The sequence below is a fragment of the Aquarana catesbeiana genome, linkage group LG02 (genome assembly GCF_042186555.1).
Source record: "Aquarana catesbeiana isolate 2022-GZ linkage group LG02, ASM4218655v1, whole genome shotgun sequence".
Lineage (NCBI taxonomy): Eukaryota > Metazoa > Chordata > Amphibia > Anura > Ranidae > Aquarana > Aquarana catesbeiana.
In genome coordinates, this window is record NC_133325.1 from 311,775,414 (window position 1) to 311,796,542 (window position 21,129).

Genomic DNA, 21,129 nt, shown 5'->3' on the forward strand with positions numbered 1-21,129 from the left:
GCTTTTGTCAGCAGTCACATCATCAGTAAATACAAGAGAACCAGCTCCATTGGCAGCCAGACATGCCCACGCCATGACACTACCACCACCATGCTGCACTGATGAGGTGGTATGCTTTGGATCATGAGCAGTTCCTTTCCTTCTCCATACTCTTCTCTTCCCATCACTCTGGTACAAGTTGATCTTGGTCTCATCTGTCCATAGGATGTTGTTCCAGAACTGTGAAGGCTTTTTTAGATGTTGTTTGGCAAACTCTGATCTGGCCTTCCTGTTTTTGAGGCTCACCAATGGTTTACATCTTGTAGTGAACCCTCTGTATTCACTCTGGTGAAGTCTTCTCTTGATTGTTGACTTTGACACACATACACCTACCTCCTGGAGAGTGTTCTTGATCTGGCCAACTGTTGTGAAGGGTGTTTCCCTGGTGCCTCCCATGTCAGCATACCCATGGTTGGTTGCTCCACCCTCTACCAACCCACAGGACCATTTTAACTCTATAAAAAAAGAGTTCCTCCGCTTAGTCAGTATTCTTTACTTTGTCCTCATGCCTGCAGGATCATTATCAGCCTTACCTCACCGCTTTATGGTGTAACCGTTGCAGGTTCATGCTCTCCTGCAGTATGGAGTCCCATCGCTTGGGCTGCTAAAGGCGCCAGATAAGTATGGGAGGCCGTTTTTTTCTGTGGATCTTTTTTTGGGCCATATTGGAAGATTAACAGGAGCTTAGCCTCTCCTCTATGATCTTCCCTGATGGTATGTCTCCTATCTGTATGTGAGCAGGCTGTTACTTGCACATGTGACAGTACGGTGCATGCTCAGTAGCAAACTGAAGCTGTCAGCGGCCATCTTGGTACTCCCAAAGTGCTCTCAGCATAAATGGAGAGCCTGGGATTCATTACAGGGCCAGCTATCAAGGTGAAGACATCTCCCTTAAGTGTCTTTCCTATTTTTTGCAATGGAGCCTGGCCAAGCTGCCCCTAGTAATGTGATACCGCAACAAAAAGATCCTCATCATACCGCTAGGTAAGGGCTGCAACAATCAGGTAAGTTTTAAACTAAAATAAAAAAGAGCACTACGGGCAAATTAGAACATATTTTTTGTTTCTACAGCCCACACCGGGGATCATCCCGCAGATCATCTCACCGTAGCTCCTCAGATAGGAGATCCAAAGGTCATAGGAGCTCAGGACACTCTCACTCATCCTCAGCTCATGCCTCCCGCAGTGGCCAGAGGTCACCCTGACATACCCCTAGCAGACATGAATCCCACAGACCGGTGTATCCAAAAGAGAAGACCTGTTGGGTATGTGGAAGACAAGCGCTGCCGGAAAAATTGGTATGCGAGAAGTGTCTACTAGAGGCTACAGGGGATAAAGAGAAAGATAAGCAGCAGTCTCTGGAATCAATTAAGAGCTTGATCAAGGATTCAATCAGGGAGTTGGCCCTCTCCCAAGACCAAATTAACCCACCCTCGCCTGAAGCAGCAGTAAGCGCGTCCACTCCTCATTCGGACGCAGAGGTGGATTCTGAAGATGAGGCGGAAGGGGTGGATAGCAATATTTCAGCTTTTGACTTCGCTCTAGTTGAGCCTTTCATAACCGCGGTCAAGGATGCAATCCAGTGGGAGGAAAATCCGGAGTCAGTTATAAGGTTGGCTAGAAACTCGACCTTGCCACTAGAAGACGCAGTCTCCTTTAAAGATGTCCTTGACCGAAGGATTGACTCAGACCTGAAAAAAAATATCAGGCGGCTGGGGGAGCATGCAAGCCGGCGGTAGCTCTGACTTCGATCTCAAGGGCCACCAGAGTATGGTCAGACAACGTGGAAACGGCCCTCAGACAAGGGGTAGGTTCAGAAGAAATCATTAAGACACTGGATGAATTAAAGCTGGCCTCAGATTTCATAGCAGAAGCTGCTATTGACGTCCTAAAATGCTCTCCCAGGGCCATGCTGTATTCCATAATGGCCAGAAGAGCGTTGTGGCTAAAACCATGGTCAACCGACCCAACGTCTAAGCAATCATGGTGTCGTATTCCATACGATGGGAAAGCCCTGTTTGGCGAAAAAATGGATACAGCAATTACCAGAGTCACAGGGGGGAAAAGTGGGTTAATTCCCCAGGACAGAAGCAGGAGGAAGAGATTTGCAAACCACCCGGCGGGCCAGTTAAGAGGGAAGGACTCCAGATCCTACCGTCCGGGAAGGGAGTATAGAAGGGGCTGGAAAGGTTCACAAGCTACCTTTCTGAGGTTGGCTAAACCAAAAGCCTCTACATCCACAGTTGATGGCCAGAAGTCCTTTTGAAGCCCTCTCCACCCAAACCGGTCCGGTAGGAGCCCGTCTAAAGGCGTTTGCCCGGGTTTGGGTGGAAGGTTGCGTAGACCAGTGGGCAGTGTCCACGGTCTGTCAAGGTCATTTCTGGGGATTCAAAAGGCAGCCTCCCCTCTATTCCTTTCAGGCCACCAAGATTCCAACCTCCAGAGAGAAGGAGGTCCTTCTTCAATATGTTAAAATGCTTGTTCTCCAGCAGGCAGTAGTACCAGTTCCAGACTTGGAGAAGCACTTAGGCTTTTATTCCCCAGTCTTCTTGGTCCCCAAAAAATCAGGGGGTTGGAGGCCGGTGCTAGACCTGAAGAGGCTGAACAGGTATATCCGGGTGGAACATTTCAAGATGGAGTCCTTAAACACGGTCATTCTATCTGTTCAGCCAGGAGATTGGATGGCGTCCATAGACCTTCAGGATGCGTATCTGCACATACCTATCTGCCCTCAGTTTCAACCTTTTCTTCAGTTCAGAATAGGCGACTTATATCTTCAATTCCAATGCTTTCCCTTCGGGATTTCAACAGCGCCCAGAACTTTCACCAAAGTGCTAGTAGCGATCTTGGCTCCTCTTCGAGAGAAGGGGATTTGAGTACTACACTATTTGGACGATATTCTAGTTCTTTCTCAGCACAGGCAGACCTTGGTGATACAAATACAGTTGGTCCTAGACACACTGATAAAGTTTGGTTGGCTAATCAACTAAGCCAAAAGTCAACTTACGCCCACACAGGAGATAATTTACCTAGGGGCATTCTTCAACACTCCAGGAAGAGCAGTTTCACTCCCTGCAGAAAAAATCCCTTCATTGATAGGGAAAGTGAAAAGGGCGCTAGCGAGCCATTCTATGGCAGCATCAGACTGTCTAAGCCTGCTAGGTTCCCTCTCTTCATGCATACCTATGGTGAAATGGGCCAGATGGCATCTACGGACTTTCCAGGTGGGCTTCTTATCACAGTGGAAGAAAGATCGCCTAGAGCAGAGGATATTGATTACACCTACAATGAAATCCAGCTTTTGGTGGTGGACAAGACCATCCAACCTTCTGCTTCACTGTCCCCTTGGCCCCATCCCATGGACTGTTCTGACGACAGACGCAAGTCAGTTAGAAGGGGGGGCACATTACCAAGACCAGTTGGTACAGGGCAGATGGCAATTCAATGCGACAGAGGTAGTATCAAACACCTTGGAGCTATGGGCGGCTTGGTTAGCAATCCTGTCTCTGGCCACCTTCCTCAGGGGAAAATCCATCCTTCTCCAGATGGACAACAAAGCGGCAGTAGCTTATGTTCAGAATCAAGGAGTAACGCACAGCAGGTCCCTTCTGAACGAAGTGACACCCATTCTGACATGGGCCGAGAGGAATTTAGTCAACCTACGAGCCTCATATATCCCAGGGCCAGAGAACCAGTTAGCCGATCAGCTTTCAAGATCTTTCAGCCACAACAGTGAGTGGTCTCTGAATCCGAGGGTCTTCTCCTGGATATGCCAACAATGGGGCACTCCCCAAATAGACCTATTTGCCTCCCCACTCAATGCAAAGACACCGCTTTTTTTTTTTCAAGGTTCCCATCTCCGAAATCAGCAGGGGTGGATGCCCTAGCCCAGCCATGGAACTTTCAGATGGCATACGCATACTCACCAACTCCACTGATACTGAGGTTTCTCCAACGTCTAACCACAGAAGCGATCACAGTTTTAGCAGTGATTCCATACTTGCCCAAGAGACCGTGGTTCACGTTGCTAATCAAGATGACCTTGTGCAAACCGCTTCACCTTCCACGCATAGACAACCTTCTGTCTCAAGGCAAGTTCTGTCACCCGCACCCGCCGGAGATCCTAGACTTGAGGGTTTGGAAGTTGAGCGGAAAAGGTTGGGCGAGTTAGGATGTTCGCATAATGTCATTCAAACACTACTACAGGCCAGAAAAGCATCTACGAATTCCACATACTATAGAGTTTGGAGAAAGTTTACTGAATTGGCAGAAACAAACCATTTCGATCCTCTAAACCCCGGAATCCAGAACATACTCCCCTTTTTACAGAGTGGATTGGACTTAGGTTTGGGCCTGAATACGCTTAAGGTCCAGGTTTCAGCCCTTTCAGCTCTAACAGACACCTGGTGGGTGCTAGATCCTCTGGTGGAACGTTTCTTGAAAGCAGTTTTAAGATTGAGACCGCCTAGAAAGACGCTATACCCCAAATGGGATTTGACTATCGTGCTTAATATCCTTTCAAAACTTCCGTTTGCTCCAACAGAAGAAAGCACCTTGGAGGATATTTCTCTGAAGGCAGTCTTTCTAGTCGCCATCACTTCGGGTCGCAGGGTATCAGAGATTCAAGCATTAGGGTCACAAGAATCCTACATTACCTTCTTCCCGGACAGGGTGGTGTTGAAACCTATTCATCAGTTCATCCCTAAAGTACCTTCAGTCTTCCATCTGAACCAAGAGTGGGTTCTACCAGCATTTGGGGAGGATCCAGCCTCCTCAAAACTGCATGAGTTGGATATAGCCAGATCCCTAAGTCACTACCTAAATTTGACGCAGCAGTTCAGGAAAGATCAACGGCTATTTGTCATCCCCAAGGGTGCCAGAAAGGGAATGGCAGCATCTAAGGCGACCTTGGCAAGCTGGATTGTAAGGTTAATCCAAAGAGCATATCCGGCTAGTGGTCTCCCAGTTCCAAATGCAGTCAATGCGCACTCAACACGTGGAATAGCCTCCTCCTGGACAGCTTTGGCTTGGGTCTCCCGTGAGACAATTTGTCGAGCGGCCAGCTGGTCGTCCTTCAGCACGTTCATGTCCCACTATAGTGTGGACCCAGCAGTCCTTACTTCACAAGAGTTTGGGGAAAGGACTTTGCAGTCATCTGTACTGTAGCTTTTTTGTTTAATTAAATTGCATTATTGCAGTACCCTCCCTGTAAGCGAGTTATTTACCATGGGTATGCTGACATGGGAGGCACCAGGAAAACAGAAAATTGAATACTTACCTTTCCGTAATTTTCCTTTCCTGGTGCCTGCCCATGGCAGCATACACCCTCCCTTCAATGATCCTTAGCGTTATGAGATCTAGTTACAAGAATACTGACTAAGGGGAGGAACTCTTTTTTTATAAAGTTAAAATGGTCCTGTGGGTTGGTAGAGGGCAGAGCAACCAACCATGGGTATGCTGCCATGGGCAGGCACCAGGAAAGGAAAATTACGGAAAGGTAAGTATTCAATTTTCCGTTTTCTTCACTAGTGAAAGAATTGTTCGATCATCCACCACAGTTGTTTTCCATGGTCTTCCAGGTCTTTTGGTGTTGCTGAGCTCACCGGTGCGTTCTTTCTTTTTAAGGATGTTCCAAACAGTTGATTTGGCCACACCTAATGTTTTTGCCACTGTTGTAATTCCTACACCTTTCACCTGATTTGGATGTAAATACCCTCAAATTAAAGCTGAAATTCTGCAGTTAAAGCACATCTTGATTGTTTCATTTCAAATCCATTGTGGTGGTGTATAGAGCTAAAAGATTAGAAATGTGTCGATGTCCCAAAATTAATGGACCTGACTGTGTGTGTGTGTGTATATGTATGTGTGTGTGTGTATATATATATATATATATGTATATATGTATATATGTATATGTATATATATATATATATATATATATATATATATATATATATATATATATATATATATATATATATATATTGTATGTATTTTCCATACAATCAAGATATACTCCATACACTGAGGAATATGCTCCATACATGGGTGTATTCCATGCATTGAAGGGTTTACTCTATACATTCAAGGCATACTCCATACACTCAGGGGATGCTTCAATCAGAATATACTCTATACAATGGGGTATACTCTATGTTCAGGGCATACGCCATACAATCGGGATAATATACACCAAACATACTCCATACAACCAGGGTATACTCTATAAATGCAGGGCATACTGCATACACTCGGGGTATACTTCATACAATCGGGATATACTCCAAACATAATCCATACAATCAGAAAACAACCCCATACAATTAGGATATAATCCATACAATCAGAATACTACCCCATACAATTAGGATATAATCCATACAATCAGGATATACTCCATACATTCTAGGCATACTCCATACAATCAGGACATACTTCATACAGTCAGGATATATGCCATACATACAGAACATACGCCATACAATCAGCATATACTTCATACAATTAGGACATACTCCATACATTCTAGGCATACTCTATAGTTACAATCAGGATATATGCCATATATACTCCATTCAATCTAGATATGCTGTATACATTCATGGTATGCTCCATACACTCAGGGTATACTTCAACAGTCAAGATATAGGCCATACATTCTGTGCATATTGCAGTCAGAAAATACTCCATATAACTAAGGTATACTCCATACAATCTGCATATATTCCATATATTCAGGACTAGGGATGAGCTTCGTGTTCGAGTCAAACCCATGTTCGAGTCGAACATCACATGTTCGCCCGTTCGTCGAATTACGAACGATATGGGCCGTTTGCGCCAAATTCGAGTGGCACGTCACGGCCCATAATTCACTGCGGCATCGCAGTGCATTGCTGGCTGATGATTGGCCAAGCATGCACTATGACCCGCATGCTTGGCCAATCACAGCGCCATCTGTACAGAGAGCCGTAATTGGCCAAAGCCAGGGTGGCTTTGGCCAATTATGGCTCAGGGGGTTTAGTACACGCCCCACACTATATACGCCCCACACTATATAAGGCCGCCTGCACGGCGGCCCTGTGTAGTGTGTTCCGGCGTTGAGAGAGAGATAGATAGACAGTGTCATTTGATTTAAGTTAGAGTAGGCAGGCGAGTCAGTTAGCTGCACTTACAGTGTATTGCGTGTGTGTGTGTGTATATATATATATATATATATATATATATATATATATATATATATATATATATATATATATACTGTATTTACTGTATTCAGCTTAGCTAGACCCGTTCTTGTTATTCTCTTCCTACTGACAGGCAGGCAGGTGTTTTTACAGTATTTACAGCTACCTGAAGAAAATTGCTGGTGTTCTTCTGATCCTATTAGTCCTATTAGCTACAGTATTTACAGTTAGTGTAGTGCGTCCTCTGCACAGTGTGCACCTAAAGCTACCTGAAGAAAATTAGTGGTGTTCTTCTGATCTTATTAGTACAGTACCGCAGGCAGCTGCAGTATTTACAAGTTAGTGTAGTGCGTCCTCTGCACAGTGTGCACCTAAAGCTACCTGAAGAAAATTAGTGGTGTTCTTCTGATCCTATTAGTACATTACCGCAGGCAGCTGCAGTATTTACAAGTTAGTGTAGTGCATCTGTGGTAAGGTGCATATTACCGCTGACTCATGGTCCAGCAGGCATGGACAGGGACATTACCTATCTTTCACTGCACACTGGGTGACCCTTCTGGTAGCTGGGAAGAATGCAGGACAGGGTGCAGTAGTGTTGGAGGTTGTTCCGCCACCACGCCTCCAAAATACTACTAGTGGTGTTTCTGCCACACCTCTCCTCCACCCCCTCCTCTTCTTCTTCCTCCATGGCCTCTTCCTGTGCTGATTTGTCTTCGGAACCAGCGGTTCTCCCTAGGCATTCAAGGGGTTACGCAAGCACGCAGGCCAAAAGATGCCATGCGGTGCTTGAGCTGGTGTGCTTGGGGGACAGGAGCCACACTGGGGCAGAGATTCTGTCAGCTCTGCAGGGGCAGGTTCAGAGGTGGTTGATGCCACGCCAGCTTAAGGCAGGTATGGTGGTTTGCGACAATGGCATCAACCTCCTCTCTGCCCTTCGACAGGGACAACTGACCCATGTGCCCTGTTTGGCTCACGTCCTTAACTTGGTGGTGCAGTGGTTCTTGGGCAGGTACCCGGGATAAGAGGATGTCCTGAGGCAGGCCAGGAAAGTCTGTGTGCATTTCCTCAGTTCATATAATGCCAGTGCTCGGCTGGCTGACCTCCAAAAGGAATTTAACCTGCCCAAGTAACCGCCTAATCTATGAAATGCCCCTCAGGTGGAACTCAACGTTGGCCATGCTGCAGCGGCTGCACACGCAGCAGAGGGCCATCAACGAGTACCTGTGCGACTATGGCACCAGGACAGGGTCAGGGAAGCTTGGTTTTTTCACCACGCCAGTGGGCCATGATCAGGGATGCATGCACTGTCCTGTCACCATTTGAGGAGGCCACGAGGATGGTGAGCAGTGCATGCATCAGTGACACTGTCCCCCTTGTCCACCTGTTGGAGCACACGCTGCGTGGAATAATGAACAGGGCACTTGAGGCAGAACAGAGGCAGGAAGAGGAGGACTTCCTTAGCTCTCAAGGCCCCCTTTATCCAGACAGTGTTCCTGTGTGCCCGCCGATCACACAGGAAGAGGATGAGGAGGAAGAGGAGGATTGTGTCAGCATGGAGGTGGAGCCTGGCACTCAGCATCAGCAGCAGTCTTTAAGGGATCATTTACAATCCCAAGAAACCCATGGATTTGTACGTGGCTGGGAGGAGGTGGCTGCGGATCATGTCGTCCTTAGTGACCCAGAGGACTCCGGACCGAATGCCTCAGCAAACCTACGCTGCATGGCCTCCCTGATCCTGCAAAGCCTGCGGAAGTATCCTCGTATTCATGGTATCAAGGGGAGAGATCAATACTGGCTGGCAACCCTCCTTCATCCACGTTACAAGTGTAAGGTTGCGGACCTTATCTTGCCGTCGCAGAGGGAGCAGAGGATGAAACATCTTCGGGAGGCCTTGCAGAAAGGTCTGTGCAACGCGTTCCCAGAGACTGGCAGGTTACAAACTCCTGTTCCTGGACAACGTGTTACTGAGGCTTCGGTCAGTCAAAGAAGGAGTGGTGGAGAAGGTGGCCGTCTGACCGATGCGTTCAGACATTTTTTTAGTCCGCAGCCCCGAGGTATGATCGGTTCCAGCAACCATCGCCAGCGTCTAGGGGCAAGATCTGACTTGGACACCTTTCCCACTGAAAATCCTCTGGGTTACTGGGTCTTGAGGATGGATCACTGGCCAGAGCTTGCACAGTATGCAATTGAGCTACTGGCCTGTCCTGCATCCAGCGTTCTTTCAGAACGCACATTCAGTGCTGCTGGAGGCTTTTTAACCGATCATAGGATGTGCCTGTCCACCAACTCGGTCGATCGACTGACCTTCATAAAAATGAATTGGTCTTGGATCACCCCCAGCTACCAAGCATCTGATGCTGATGTAACCGAATAATTTTTTTGAAATGTCAGATCAAGACTGCCTATGCTGATGCTGAGTGACTATCCTGTTATGCTGAGGGACTATCCTCTTCCTCCTCCAATGATCATGCTGATAGCTTGTAAGAATCTTTTTCGTTCTGGGCGCCGCCACCAGTGGCTAAGGCCCAATTTTTCAGCCCCTGTTTAACAGGGGCGTATAATTAAAATTTTTGATGCAATACTTTGCAGCAGGGCTCGTTCCTGCGCTCAACTAGAGTATCTGTGAGGGGTTGCAGTGTTGTGGCACCAGTGCCTAAGGCCCAATTTTTCTGCCCCTGTTCAACAGGGACATGTAATTAAAATTCTTGATCTAATATTTCACAGCAGGGCCCGTTTCTGCGCCCACCAAGAGTAACTGTGAGGACTTACAGTGTTGTGGCACCAGCACCACCACCACCAAAGGCCCAATTTTTCTGACCCTGTTCAAAAGGGACATGTAATTACAATTCTTGATCTAATATTTCACAGCAGAGCCCGTTCCTGCGCCCACCAAGAGTAACTGTGAGGGCTTACAGTGTTGTGGCAACACCAACACCTAAGGCCGCAATTTCTGCAGAGTATATAGGGCAGGCCCCTACTTTCAAACATCCAACTTACAAACGACTCCTACTTGCAAACGGAAGGAGACAATGGGAAGTGAGATGAAATCCACCCCTAGGAAGGGAAATTCTCTCCTATAAGAGTTAATATGGGAAAAACGTGTCTCCTCTCCACTGATGCTTTATCACCAATCCTTGTTTCACTAAAAACCCCAAATTGTCAAAAAACATTTGTCATTGGGTCAGAAAGTGAGTTGAAATCTTCTGAAGAGGTTCACAGACAGCAAAACAAATGTCACAGGGGTGATAACCCTTCCCTATGTTTTCCAAAAAGCTTAAAAATAGATTTTTTGGCTGAAGCTACACTTTAAAAATGTATCAGTTCAAAATTACAAACAGATTCTTCTTAACAACAAACCTACAGTCCCTGTCTTGTTTGCACCGCCTGTATACTGCTGTTCAGAGTATATAGGGCCTGGGGGTCCCACGCCTTTCCTTTTTTAAATTTTGGGTGCGGGGTTAATATCCATACAAGACCCAAAGGGCCTGGTAATGGACTGGGAGGGGGGTACCCATGCAGTTTGTCTCACTGATTTTCATCCATATTGCCGGGACCCAACATTACATTAGAGCCGCAAGCAGTTTTAAATGACTTTTATTCCTTTTAAAAATTTAATTTTGTGCAGGGACTGTTCTAAGCACGGGAAACATGTGCCACTTTACAGGCATACTATAAACACCCCCCAGGTACGATATTTAAAGGAATATTTCACTTTTTTTTCACTTTAAGCATCATTAAAATCACTGCTCCCGAAAAAACGTCAGTTTTTAAAACTTTTTTTTGCATTGATACATGTCCCCTGGGGCAGGACCCGGGTCCCCAAACCATTTGTAGGACAATACCATGCAAATTAGCCTTTAAATTTAGCACTTTTGATTTTGAACGTTCGAGTCCCATAGACTTCAATGGGGTTCTAAATTTCGCGCAAATTTTCGGTCCGTTCGCAGGTTCTGGTGCGAACCGAACCGGGGGGGTGTTCGGCTCATCCCTATTCAGGACATACTCCACATTCTCAGGGTATACGTTGTACACTCAAAATATATCCATACAAGATGCTAGATCATAAGAAATGCTATATGCCAGGCTTTGTGAGAAATGCTATATGCCAGGCTTTGTGGGATATGCTATATGCCAGGGTTTGTGCAAAATGCTATATGCCAGGCTTTGTGCAAAATGCTATATGCCAGGCTTTGTGCAAAATGCTATATGCCAGGCTTTGTGAGACATGCCATATACCAGGCTTTGTGAGACATGCTATATACCATGATCTGTGAGGCTGAGCTATATACCCTGTCCTGTGGTGTTGGAGCTATATACTCTGTCCTGTGGTGCTGAGCTGTATACTCCTGACACTATGGGTGGAAGCAAGTGGAATACAGGGGACGGAGTGGGTGGATTCTATAAGGGGTGTGGCTTATGAGAAGTGGGAGGGGCCAACCGGGAAGGTGCGGGGTCTGGCACCCCCCTATCCTAAAACTTCACCAGCCGCCACAGAGCTTTACAGTGTTGTGTCACCACCACCGCCGCCTAAGGCCCAATTATTCTGCCCCTGTTTAACAGGGGTGCATAATTACAATTTTTGATCTAATATTTCACAGCAGGGCTTGTTCCTGCGCTCAACAACAGAATCTGTGAGGGGTTAGTGTTGTGGCACCACCACCACTGCCTAAGACCCAATTTTTCTGCCCCTGTTTAACAGGGGCGTGTAATTACAATTTTTTTTTTATCTAATATTTTACAGCAGGGCCTGTTCCTGCGCCCACCAAGAGTAACTGTGAGGGCTTACAGTGTTGTGGCATCACCACCACCAAAAGCCCAATATTTCTGCCCCTGTTCATGGGGAAAAAGGTGTCTCCACCGATGCTTTATCACCAATCCATGTTTCCGTAAAAACCCCAAATTTTCAAGATCCAATTGGGACAGAAATTGAGGTGAAATCTTATGAACAGGGGCACAGACAGCAAAACAAATGTTACAGGGGTGATGAAAAACCTTCCCTATGTTATCCAAAAGGCTTAAAAATAGATTTTTTGGCTGGAGCTACACTTAAAAAAATGTACCTGTTCCAAATTACAAACAGATTTGACTTAAGAACAAACCTACAGTCCCTATCTTGTTTGTAACCTAGAGATCGCCTGTATACTGCTGTTCAGAGTATATAGGGCCTGGGGGCCTTTTCTTTTTTTTTATTTGGGTGCGGGGTTCCTCTTAATATCCATACAAGACCCAAAGGGCCTGGTAATGGGCTGGGTGCTTACTCATGCCGTTTTTCTCAATAATTTTCATCCATATTTCCAGGACCCGACATTACATTACAGCCGCAAGCAGTTTTAAATGACTTTTATTCCTTTAGAAATGTCATTTTGTGCAGGGACTGTTCTAAACATGGGAAATACGCGCCACCTTACAGGCATACTATAGACACCCCCCAGGTACGATATTTAAAGGAATATTTCACTTTTATTTTTTTCACTTTAAGCATCATTAAAATCACTGCTCTCGGAAAAACTGCCTTTTTTAAAACTTTCTTTTGCATTGATACATGTCCCCTGGGGCAGGACCCGGGTCCCCAAACCCTTTTTAGGACAATAACTTGCATATTAGCCTTTAAAATTCTCACTTTTGATTTCTCGTGTTCGAGTCCCATAGACTTTAATGGTGTTCGAATGTTCGCGCAAACTTTCGGTCCCTTTGCATGTTCTGTATGCGAACCCAAAGCGGGGGGTGTTCGGCTCATCCCTACTACTGAGATGTTCTTGTTCAAAGGTGCAGCAGTGTGGAGCAGCAGGATGGTTTGCCATGCACCATGAAGGTGCAAACAGAGGGGCGCAAAGAAGTGCCACAAGAGTCTTCAACAGGGGTCCAATGAAACAGGTGTTCAGCCTAGAATGGGGGAGGATATGTTAATTATCAGAAATGGTGTGGGTAAAGGAGGGAGGTGAGTCCCTCCTTGGTGAAGGTATCAACCCCGGAGGGGGGGGGGGAGCAGGTCTCGGGAGTATTATAATATAAATATGTGATAGAGATCTAGTCTTATGTAAATGATCTAGTCTTATATAAAAAATTCCTTAAAATAAAAAATTCTATGGTAGTCCCATGCTCACATGCTGGCAGGGAGGTCAAAGCACCAAACACATGGTTGTAAGGATGTTAGAGTGCTGCTTTAAGATATGTTATACAAGAAGAAATGTATTTTGCTTTCTTATGCAGAAAATTAGAAGTGCAAAGATTATTTGCGAGCTATGTACTTGAACAGGATGTACGTGTGGTTAGCCTGACATTTTAATATAGACAATGAATAACAAAGTTATAACATGTTAGAAGTTGGGTGTCTGGAACATTGGCAGATTGCCTAGCATATGTGGTCACATATATATATATATATATATATATATATATATATATATATATATATATATATATATATATATATATATATATATATATAAATTTATATTTAGATATAGCCTGAGGGATATCTATAGGCAGAATATGCAATTTATGACGTTTTATGCTTATTTTTTCATAAAGTCTATGCTTCAATCTCATTGGCTGATAATAAGAGGGAGGTTTTTCTCTCTCTCTGTAAGTGTATAAGATATATGCAAACCCAGTAAACCATTGTAATTTCGATTCACCATCCCATGTGTGTGTCTGGATTACCCGATCGATCAGAGAGTTCTATCCATACACCCATAGGTCCAACCCATGTTCAAAGGAGAAATAGGGGCGGCTTAACAGAAATGGTACCAGAAGTGGTGGCGATCGACTGCAAGGTGAGTGGAAACTTTGTAAATTTATTTTACGAAGCCTTTTCACTTATCCTAGCACGATTGACCCCTATTGTTTTTTTTAAATTTTATCATCTCGAGGATTGCTAGGTTGGCTCTCCTGGGATAAAGAGGTAGCATAATCTCAAGGATTGCTAGGTTGGCTCTCCTGGGATAAAGAAGTCGCGTAGTTTTAATGGTTAAATGATGTCCCGCTAGGCTGGCCGGACTTACAGGATTATAGAGAGCGTTTGATGCTTTCTTAAAATACAGGACGGGTGTATGGAGCTCTAAAAAAAAAAAAAAAAGAGAAGAAGGGGAAATTGTGTGCACACAATTTAACGTTGTTTCTTCGTGAATATATTGCTCTGTATTTTGTTGTGATCATATGCATGTGTGAATATATACTTCGACATAAGGGAGTTGATTTACTATTTGGTTTGATCTTGATAAGTGATATACATAAAGTTATAGAGTTATATCAGTGTTTTTGTGTTTGTTGTGTGTTAAACAAATGTCACAAAGGTGTTCTGAGTGTATTACCATCTTAAACTGAGAAAGAGACCTTTATTAAGAGAAGGTACTCCAAGGGTTCAAATGTTGAGATTCAATATACAAAATAATTTTGTATTTGAAGAAGGTTTAAGAGTAAGAGGAGTAATACGTATTATAAGTATCATTGTGACATTAAGGATATTGTGAAATAATTATGGGAAATAAATTAGGGAAGGAAGTTCCCGTAGGTGAGCGGGACCAACCTTCCCCCTATGATTTTGTAAAAGGCACTTGTGGGGCAAATTGTCTCGATCCTTTTTGGGAAAATGTACAAACTTGTGCACATCAGTTGTATCTTTCAGGCTTGGGGTCATTGGGACCGTGTTCCCTGGAAGATTAGGAGGAGGTAATGAAAATTTGTGGGACGCATAATCGACACAATTACCCCCCGGGTGACACTGGGATTGTAAATATATGATGAAATGTTGTAAAATGTACTAAGAGAAAGACAGGGAGAAAGAAGCGAGGAAAGCAAAGAGGCCAGAGAAAAAAAAAATCAGAAGAACTAGCTATAGCATTACAAGAAGTAGAGTCTGCGGGTCAGATAATCCTTCGTTCTGCAAACAAAGAGAAGGAACCTTTAAGGCCCTTCCTTTGATCACGATAGGTAATACTCAGGTTCAGATCCCCCTCCCTGTCGGCTAATATAAGAGACACCTGCCCTAAACCTAGAAAGGATCCCAGAGCTGCTGCAGCTTTTCTAAAAAGGTATTGTATAGGAGCTAGGATGGGAACAGAAGATCTCCAAATCATTATTCAAGCAGTATACCCTGAAACCACGGTTGAATTTGATGTAGTGGCAGCTTTTATCACGGCAGATCCCTATGACAAACCTGAAGGGTGGGATATTTTTTGAGGGCCAACTAGGACTAGCTTGGCAGAAAGCATACAAGTGTACACACTATGTTGTCTTGCAAACAAAATCCAGGGGAAGATTTTTACTCATTTTTGGTTTGTCTACATAAAATATATCACTCACTGATTGTAGGTTTATCACTTCAGAATGTACAGAGGGTTGCTCAATGGGTATTAATGGAACTGATGTCGAACATAAAGTGACTCCTACATTACAAGTTAGTACATTACAGGACGAACTTCTTACAACTATGTGTTTTGCTATTTTGACTGACTGACCTTTCCTTAATGGGAAGAGACTTAATGTCTGCTTTAAGAATCAATATAAGATTTGACCAAGAAGGTGGATTGACAGCAAAGTCTCCACTATATGACTTGACTAATCCTAAATATCACGACTTCAGGGGACATTACATGCTTCTACCTGGACCGCTAGAAAATCACCCAATTTGGGCTAAGGACAAAACCTCTGTAGGACATCTTAATCGTACACCTTACTCTCCTACTTTCAAACCCAACACAATATCACACTTCCAAAAACAATATCCCCTTACAGAAGGGGCAGGGCATTTCACCATTGATTGAAGAATACAAAAAGGAAGGCATACTAAAGGAAATAGTTAGTCCATGGAACACTTTTTTTTTTTAGTGTACCGGTTGGGGAGGACGCATAAAGGATCTTTGGTTTTGTTTGGGGCCGGGTCAATTGGACACGGCTCCCACAAGAATTTGTTGACAGCCCAGCAGCCTTCTCTATGGTATTGAAATGATCGCTTGACGACTGGACACCTCCTCAGGGTTCAATACTACTTCAATATATAGATGACCTACTGCTGTGTAGTGAGAGCAAGGGACGCTGTGAGTCCAACTCTGAGCATCGCCTCACCTCAGAAGGTCATTTGGTGTCTTGAAAAAAGATCCGGTGATGCAGGTCGCAGGTTGAGTATTTGGGGTGTATAATCAAACAAGGGGAACGTTTGGTGTCACCGGCTCGGGTCAAAGTACTTACATGCCTCAGTCCCCCGAAGGAGAAGGCCACGCTTCTCTCCTTCCTCGGCTCGATTGTCTACTGCAGACAATGGATACCTGATTGCTCACACTGGGATTCGATCCTTAGAGCAGCTACGTTGTTGGGCTCTCCAAAAATGATTAATTGGACTGAGGAAATGCTACAAGCATTTACCACCCTCACTGCGTCCCTCTCAAGGGCATCTGCATTGGGTCTTACCCGTGCAGGTTCAGGGGATGCCCTCTTGCCTTCAAGCTCTCGGGGCTTGTGCAATGGCTGTAAAGGAGGCATCCAAATAAACATTGGGAGGGCAGACAACATTATACACAACACATTCGGTAGTTCACCTTATGCAGAACATGAGTACTCAGCACATGACAGCACAACGTACAAGTGGCTATGAAGTTATACTCTTTAGCACACAACATCTTGACATCAAATCATGCTCAGAGACAACACCACAAGTCAGGTTTCTACACTCTCTCTTGTATCTTTCAGAAACTGATCCTATTCTTCAACATGACTGTAATCAACAGCTTTTAGAATCTACTTCTCCACGTTCTGATTTAAAAGACACCCCAACCCTGATTACCTACATGTGTTTGTAGACGATAGCTGTACACGTCCTGACGATCACACATACAAGACTGGTTACTCAGTTGTCAGGCTCAGAGACAATATCTTAGAAAGTAAACCACTGCGAGTAACTTCAGCGCAACTCCTCTTTGAAGGACAGGATGTGAATGTTTACACAGATAGCATGTGGACGCTTTATTGAAACACTCCTTCTTCCTTGCCACATTAATGTAATTAAGATTCGTGGGCACTCATATGATAAAACAGAAATAGCAAAAGGGAATGCACTCGCTGATAGGTTGATTTGATAGGTATTCAATGGAAACTACACATCCCTTATCATCCCCAAAGTGCAGGAGGAGTAGTAGAAAAGATAAACAGAAATATTAAAGATAAACTAAAGAAAGCGACAGGAGGAACTTTGAGAAACTGGTTAGATTTTCTTTTCGCAATACTTTTCCAAATCCGTACCTCACCCCATTCTAGAAACGGCTTATCCCCTTATGAGATATTAATGGGAAAACCAACACAGAGGAAATAGATAGAAATAGGAGAGGAACCTAATCTATATTCTTTACAGGAAGAGTACGTGAAAAACCTGGTAAGTAGCTTTACAGAAAATTATGACAAGGTAGCTGTCACCTTTCCTCCTCTCTCCACAGAACCAACACATCCTTTTATACCCAGAGACAGGGTGTTGGTCAAGCAACTAGCAGCAAGAAGATCTTTTGAAGTATTGAAAGTTGCAAGAACAGCAGTCCTGACTGACCAGAGCCCACAATGGATCCACAAATCAAGGATAAAGAAAGCCCCTGATCACTGAAAAATATACATGTCCACAGATGAAACAATGGAACTCTAATTCTCTCAATAACAGGAACCCCCTACAGACTTTGGTTCTGCCCCTGTTCCCCAAATAGGTGAAGTGACTTTCCAGATTCTTTTTCCCCCTTCCCCCCCTAAAAGAAACTTTTCAATCTGCCTATCAGCTTTTTCAATGACATGTAAAATATGTTCTTTTGTTTCTATGCTTTACACAAAACAGAGATGGTATAATGAATAATATTGGTGATCAATACAGACTTTTCGTCTGTTATGATCAAAGGAGGGATTGTAAGGATGTTAGAGTGCTGCTTTAAGATATGTTATACAAGAAGAAATGTATTTTGCTTTCTTATGCAGAAAATTAGAAGTGCAAAGATTATTTGCGAGCTATGTACTTGAACAGGATGTACTTGTGGTTAGCCTGACATTTTAATATAGACAATGAATAACAAAGTTATAACATGTTAGAAGTTGGGTGTCTGGAACATTGGCAGATTGCCTAGCATACGTGGTCACATATATATAAAAAACTTATATTTAGATATAGCCTGAGGGATATCTATAGGCAGAATATGCAATTTATGACGTTTTATGCTTATTTTTTCATAAAGTCTATGCTTCAATCTCATTGGCTGATAATAAGAGGGAGGTTTTTCTCTCTCTCTGTAAGTGTATAAGATATATGCAAACCCAGTAAACCATTGTAATTTCGATTCACCATCCCATGTGTGTGTCTGGATTACCCGATCGATCAGAGAGTTCTATCCATACACCCATGTCCAACTCGGGTTCAAAGGAGAAATAGGGGCGGCTTAACAATGGTGTTGGTGATGCTTGCTAGAGGTGTCCTGGTTCAGAGGGGGTGTGGAAAGCATTGGGCTCACCTGCCTTACACCAAAGGGCAAAAACAGCCTGGCACAATGAGTGCAGCGGTGCACGAGTCTTGGGGCGAATGCTGGGAACCTAAAAAAAAAGGGAAAATGGATATAAGAAAACGTGGGGAGGAAATAAACAGAGATGTAAATGAGAGATAAGTTTAGGGCTAACCCTGTGCTCAAACAGTATCCCATAACAGGCAGCAAGATCCCATAGAGAGATCTTCCTACCCCTCCACTTAGCACTGTCAAAAATAAGTCTGACAAATTTCTGAACTTGAATACCAACCCCAATGTGTCAGCATTTGTCAGACTTGCAAGCAGAGATATATGCAAAATCAAGTCGCCCAATTCCAAAAATGACAATCTGTCCAAACCTGAACACGAAGCTCTTCGCTCACTTAGAGACCACCCCACAATAACGATCAAACCCTCCGATAAAGGAGGCAATATAGTGGTGATGGACAACGAGTTCTATGTGGAAATGTGTACCCAAATACTTAGCAACTCAGAGTGGTACTGTAAGATACCGGCAACCAGAATAGAAAGATTCCACAAAGAATTTTACAGGCTGGTTGACCGCGCATATACTGAAAAAATTATCAATAAGGCAGAATGGGATTTCATACACACACAGCATCCACGCACACCAACTTTTTACTCTTTGCCCAAACTGCACAAGAATATGACACGTCCATCAGGAAGACCCATCATTTTTGGGAATGGTTCCCAAACTGAAAAACTTAGTAAGTTTGTGGATGGATACCTACATCCCCATGTCCTCAAACTCCCAAGTTACATTCACGACACTGCACATCTATTGCAAAACATAGATGGGCTATGCATCCCCCCCCAAATCTGTACTTGTGGCTGTGGATGTCGATGCCTTGTATAGTTCGATACTGCATGACAAAGGTATTTCTTGTATACGACACATCTCCCAAAACAGCCAGCATGAGCCCAAGACCGACGAGTTCTTGCTGGCCACGCTGGAATTCATACTATCCCACAATTACTTCACTTTCAATGGGTCCCACTACCTCCAGGTGCAGGGTGTTGCGATGGGGACCTCATGTGCCCCATCGTATGCCAACCTGTACCTGGGGGAGTGGGAACAAATGATACATCAATCCGTACCCCTTGCCCAGTACATGGAGAACGTCGTCATGTGGTTTCGCTACATCAACGATGTCCTCCTGGTGTGGAATGGACCCACAGAGCTATTGCCAGCCTTCCTTGAACAACTAAACATTAGCACCTTCAATTTGTCATTCACCATGACTTGGGATAAGGAATCGATTACATTCCTTGACACCACAATCTACAAAGACGCCAACGGATCCCTAACGACCAGCTTATTCAGAAAACCTTCAGCAGGCAATTCAATAATTCATGCCAGCAGTTTTCACCCCCAACCCCTCATTTCCTCAATCCCCTACAGCCAATATTTACGTACCAGGAGAAACTGCACCAATGACAGTCTTCAGAAAAGAGGCCAACATACTGAGATCACAATTTTGGGCACATGGATACTCAAACACGTGCCTCAAGAAAGCATACAAGCGAGTATGTGCAAGAACCCGTGGTGACATACTCTACAATCCTGCATCCAAAAGGAACAAACCCCACCCCATTTCCATTGTCACCAAATTCTCCAAACAGCATTTGGCTATCAAACGGGTGATAGGCAAGTACTGGCTCATGTTGACAATGGACCCACTGAATACCAGCCACCCTGGTATTCACCTACAGAAGAGCTGGTTCTCTCCGAGACAGGGCAAACGTGATCCATGCAAAAATAAAGGGACTTTTACCTGTGGTGGTTGTAACTACTGGAGATTTTTAAATACCTCCAAAAACATCATCCTCCCTAACGGTGAAAAATTATATCCCAGACATTACGCTAATTGCCAGACATGCGGGGTAGTTTATCTCCTCGTATGTGAATGCAATAGCTTCTATGTAGGAAAGACAATCCAGGAATTCTGGCTCAGGGAGTACAGACACATCACATCAATGAAAACCTGTAATCCAAATCTACCACTTGGTAGACACGTCACCAGAGTGCACAAGGGCATATGCCCAAAATTTTCATTTTTAATCATCGATTGCGTGCACAAGGGCATGCGAGGAGGAGATGTAAACAAGATACTACTACAATTAAAGCAGAGGTGGATTTTTAGATTAAAAGCCACCCAGCCCCAGGACTCAATGGATGCATATCCTACAGACCCTTCTTAGAAGGCTTCTCTTCAGGGGGCTCTGAGTGGGAGCCCATTGAGGGGCCACTCTAAACGATCTCTCTATCTCTTCCCCTATGAGTACTCAACATCTATGCTCCAAACCTGTATAAGTGTATCTATGAACACCATGAGATTCCAATGTCCCATAGCTACCCTTATACAATGTATAAATGTACATCTTGTATATATGTTTGTTTTT

The 21,129-nt window shown here is 44.2% G+C and overlaps 1 protein-coding gene and 1 long non-coding RNA gene across 2 annotated transcripts in view; one reads left to right on the top strand and one right to left on the bottom strand.

Annotated features, from left to right (window-relative positions):
• LOC141127858 (inactive hydroxysteroid dehydrogenase-like protein 1) overlaps positions 1-17,184 on the bottom strand; it is a 48,334-nt gene extending 31,150 nt beyond the window's left edge. The window contains exon 1 of the mRNA XM_073614701.1: positions 17,008-17,184. Within this exon, the coding sequence (XP_073470802.1) occupies positions 17,008-17,052 (45 nt within the window). The 5' untranslated portion in view covers positions 17,053-17,184. The remainder of the gene's footprint in view (positions 1-17,007) is intronic.
• Positions 1-18,793, top strand: part of LOC141127859 (uncharacterized) — a 28,950-nt gene extending 10,157 nt beyond the window's left edge. Inside the window, exon 2 of the long non-coding RNA XR_012241600.1 lies at positions 17,650-18,793. This is a non-coding gene — a long non-coding RNA (uncharacterized lncRNA). The remainder of the gene's footprint in view (positions 1-17,649) is intronic.
• Positions 18,794-21,129: the final 2,336 nt, after the last annotated feature.